This window comes from Dendropsophus ebraccatus, chromosome 5 (genome assembly GCF_027789765.1).
Source record: "Dendropsophus ebraccatus isolate aDenEbr1 chromosome 5, aDenEbr1.pat, whole genome shotgun sequence".
NCBI lineage: Eukaryota > Metazoa > Chordata > Amphibia > Anura > Hylidae > Dendropsophus > Dendropsophus ebraccatus.
In genome coordinates, this window is record NC_091458.1 from 55,429,019 (window position 1) to 55,432,866 (window position 3,848).

At 51.9% G+C, this 3,848-nt stretch overlaps 1 protein-coding gene across 1 annotated transcript in view; it reads left to right on the forward strand.

Annotated features, from left to right (window-relative positions):
- The first annotated feature begins 1,096 nt into the window (after positions 1-1,096).
- Positions 1,097-3,848, forward strand: part of COPZ1 (COPI coat complex subunit zeta 1) — a 27,800-nt gene continuing 25,048 nt past the window's right edge. Inside the window, exon 1 of the mRNA XM_069970238.1 lies at positions 1,097-1,197. Within this exon, the coding sequence (XP_069826339.1) occupies positions 1,174-1,197 (24 nt within the window). The 5' untranslated portion in view covers positions 1,097-1,173. The remainder of the gene's footprint in view (positions 1,198-3,848) is intronic.

Here is a 3,848-nt window from a genome sequence, read left to right on the forward strand (position 1 = left end):
AGTGGACAGTGCTGCTGGGAGGCAGAGTGGTACATTCGCTTTAACCCCTGAATGTCGGTGTATGTTTTATGCCGGACAGTGCAGCCTGTGCCTCTACTTGTGTAGTGTCTCATCTTCCTTTGGTCATGATTTAGCCTCATGTTCATCATACACAGCAGTATCCTGTCAAAATAGCTAACAAATGTGAATGTACATGGATGGGCCCCGTTCGCTTCAATGGTATAAATGTATAGTGTCTAGTGTATTTCCGAAAAAACTTGGCAAACTACTCAAAAGTGCAGTTTGTAGAGGTTTCCAATTCGGGGTCATAGCTAGTCTGTGCTTGTAAAATAGGTAGTCATTGGCTGACTATGTCCGCACCAGTGAAATGAATGGAGCCTATGCCTATAAGAGAGTGGGCAAGCAGAGTACTCTTTAAGGGTACGTCCACATGGGGGATTTAACATTTGCTGTGACAAAAAAAAAAAAAGATGTGACAGACGTGCTGTATAAGTCAGCGACAGGTCTCTTTTTTGGGGGGGGGATTGTTAGAGAGGCCAAGGTCATGTCTGTAGCGAAGACCACAGCGTCCGACGTGTCCTTCCGCCACAGAGAAGCCCATTATGCGGCACCTATCACCTCATGTAGTCACATTATTCTCATGGCGCTTATAATCTGCCGCTATGTTATGTGCGGCTTCATTAAACACTGCTCTAGTTCATATCCACTCAGGCGTCTACAGCATTACTAGCCGGACGCTCACTGCGGAAGCCACGTCTTCAACCCACCAGTTACCATAGCAACTGCAAAGCTCTTTTCATTGGTCGACACTTTGGACCAATCGGAAACTATAAATTCATTTCCTAATAGACTCTAAGCCAATTGCAGAGAAGCCGGAGAAGAACCTGAAAGCAACTGATGGGCGGGACTTATCGATACACCAACCAATGCGCGGAGGAGCTGACTTCTATCATTGAATCCTATGCGCCAATGACTGCAACTTCCTCCTTTAAATTAGAAGCGACGTAAGTTATACAGTCAGAGTAGGGAGACGTGGCCAATAGAAGAGTCTGCGCACACACTTCCGGTCTGTCGCTGTCGGTATCCAATGGGTATTTTGGAAAGGCGGGGCTTGTTTTGCTGATTGACAGCGGTACTGACCAATCCGTGTTTTGCTCCACGTCGGCAAGGCTGATGAAGATGGACGCGGTGCTGCTGGTGAGTGAGGCCGCAGAGTGTGGATAGTATGCCGGCTGGTGCGGTGTCTGTGTGAGCGGCGTGTATCTGGGTGTTGTGTGGAGACACTATGGCAGGCAGTGTCCACAGCATTAGCAGCTGGCGTGGCTTCATACAGGCAGACGCCTCACAGCTTCCCTGCACTGTAGGAGCTATCATGTTCTCGGTTTTGGTATACCCAGGCACTGGCATAGTAGCTGACAGAATACCTATACCCTCTATGGCAGTGGGCACTAGCTAATACAAAACTACAACTCCCAGCTGCCAGGCATGATGGGAATTGTAGTTTATTTTGCAACAGCTGTAGGGCCACAAGTTGGGGAACACCTGCAGAGACTTTGCCATCTGCATAGCTGAGTCATTGGGAATCTACCATTGAAGTGGATGGGAGTGCAGATGAGCTCAGTGTAGTGCAGCCCTGGAAGCTGAGATATGGGGGGATATAGGGACAGATCTCTAATGTCACCGGCAGATGGGGCAGCCCTGCTTCACCCAACAGCAATATATATGTATTATTAGTCATATGCTGTGCTGGATGTATGAGGGGCACATCATAAAGAATAGGCTCCAGGAATAAGGCAAATGATAGACTGGTATATAGGGAGAGAGGACAATCTACTAGTCTAAGCCTCCCAGACTTCAGTGACATGGGGGATCTTGGGATCTGCAGTCATGTCTGGATACTTTCTGTTTTATATTATTACCACCCTGACTCTTATGAATATTGGGCTATGTGGGATACCACGTTACTATGTGGCTGTCAGCAGGAGAGCAGGGATGTAGGCCAATGGCTAAAGATATCCCAGTCATCACAATTCTGGGCATACCTCTCATCACCATAGTTTATAAGCCATTTTGTTATGTAAAAAAAGCTCAAAAGCCCATGGGGTGTTCCCTAGATAGCAAGAGCCTAGGTAAGTCCAGCCTATGTCTTATGTGTGAGGATTGTGTGACACCAGCTTTATACAGTAGCTATATTTGGGAGAATTTAAAGGGACAGTGTCACGTTTTTGATAATTTTTTAATGAAAAGTAATAAGTATAAATAAGTCTGTAGGATGTTTTTTTTTTTTTTAATGTAGTGTTTCAGTATTTTTTTCTAAAATGTATTGCTGCACAGGGGGCTGCCATGTTTATAGTGTCTGTGTGTGACGTCATTTCACGACACACACACAGACACTATACGGCACCTCCACATCATTGAAGTGAACCGACGGAGTCCGTCTGGTTCACTTCACTGGAGGCTCCGTCACTGTGTACTGCGCATGTGCATAGACATGCGCAGTACACAGCTACAGTACATGGGGCGGGTGGCGGCGCCATTTTCTTGAGGTCCCAGCCCGAGAACCGGGGAGGAGAGAGAGACCGCACAGTGAGTGGACAGGAGAACTGTGTGCAGCTCTCTCTCCCCCCCCGCCCCCACGCCGGAGGGGGAGAAATTTAATAAACTTTTGCTTTGGGTGCCGGGACATTGCTATCACCCAGCAATGTCCCGGCACCAGTCACCGCAGCTCTCTCCTTCTTTCCCCCAGCAGCAGCTCAGCAGCGTTCTGTGGGGGAACGGGCTTGGAGATGCTGCGGGGGGAAGATGGAGAGAGTAAGGCTGATGGCAGGGGGAGCAGGGCACAGCAGCGTCTGCTGCATGCTGTCCCCCCTGCGGTTGCCGGACCCGAGAGCGATGGGGGCAGAGAGGAGGTGAGGGGATGATAGAGGAGTTGAGGGGATGATAGAGGAGGTGAGGGGATGAGGGGGTGACAGAGGAGGGGATGATGGGGGTGATAGAGGAGGTGAGGGGATGATGGGGCATCGGGGGTCTAATCGGGGCAGAAAAATCCTATTCAGACCTGAGAGGGATCCGGCCAGCTGTCAGTGAACCGGGCCGGCGAGGACTGGTGGTGCGCGGGGCTCCCCCGCTCCGGGCTGTGACAGGATTGAAATGCGGCCTGGGAGATGGGGCAGCCCCGGCGTCCAGGGCCACCAGGTGGAAACGGCGGCGGCGGGCGGTGGACGCCGGGGCTGCCCCATCTCCCAGGCCGCATTTCAATCCTGTCACAGCCCGGAGCGGGGGAGCCCCGCGCACCACCAGTCCTCGCCGGCACGGTTCACTGACAGCTGGCCGGATCCCTCTCAGGTCTGAATAGGATTTTTCTGCCCCGATTAGACCCCCGATGCCCCATCATCCCCTCACCTCCTCTATCACCCCCATCATCCCCTCCTCTGTCACCCCCTCATCCCCTCACCTCCTCTATCATCCCCTCACCTCCTCTATCACCCCCATCATCCCCTCACCTCCTCTATCATCCCCTCACCTCCTCTATCACCCCCATCATCCCCTCACCTCCTCTATCACCCCCATCATCCCCTCACCTCCTCTATCACCCCCATCATCCCCTCACCTCCTCTATCACCCCCATCATCCCCTCACCTCCTCTATCATCCCCTCACCTCCTCTATCACCCCCATCATCCCCTCACCTCCTCTATCATCCCCTCACCTCCTCTATCACCCCCATCATCCCCTCACCTCCTCTATCACCCCCATCATCCCCTCACCTCCTCTATCATCCCCTCACCTCCTCTATCACCCCCATCATCCCCTCACCTCCTCTATCATCCCCTCACCTCCTCTATCACC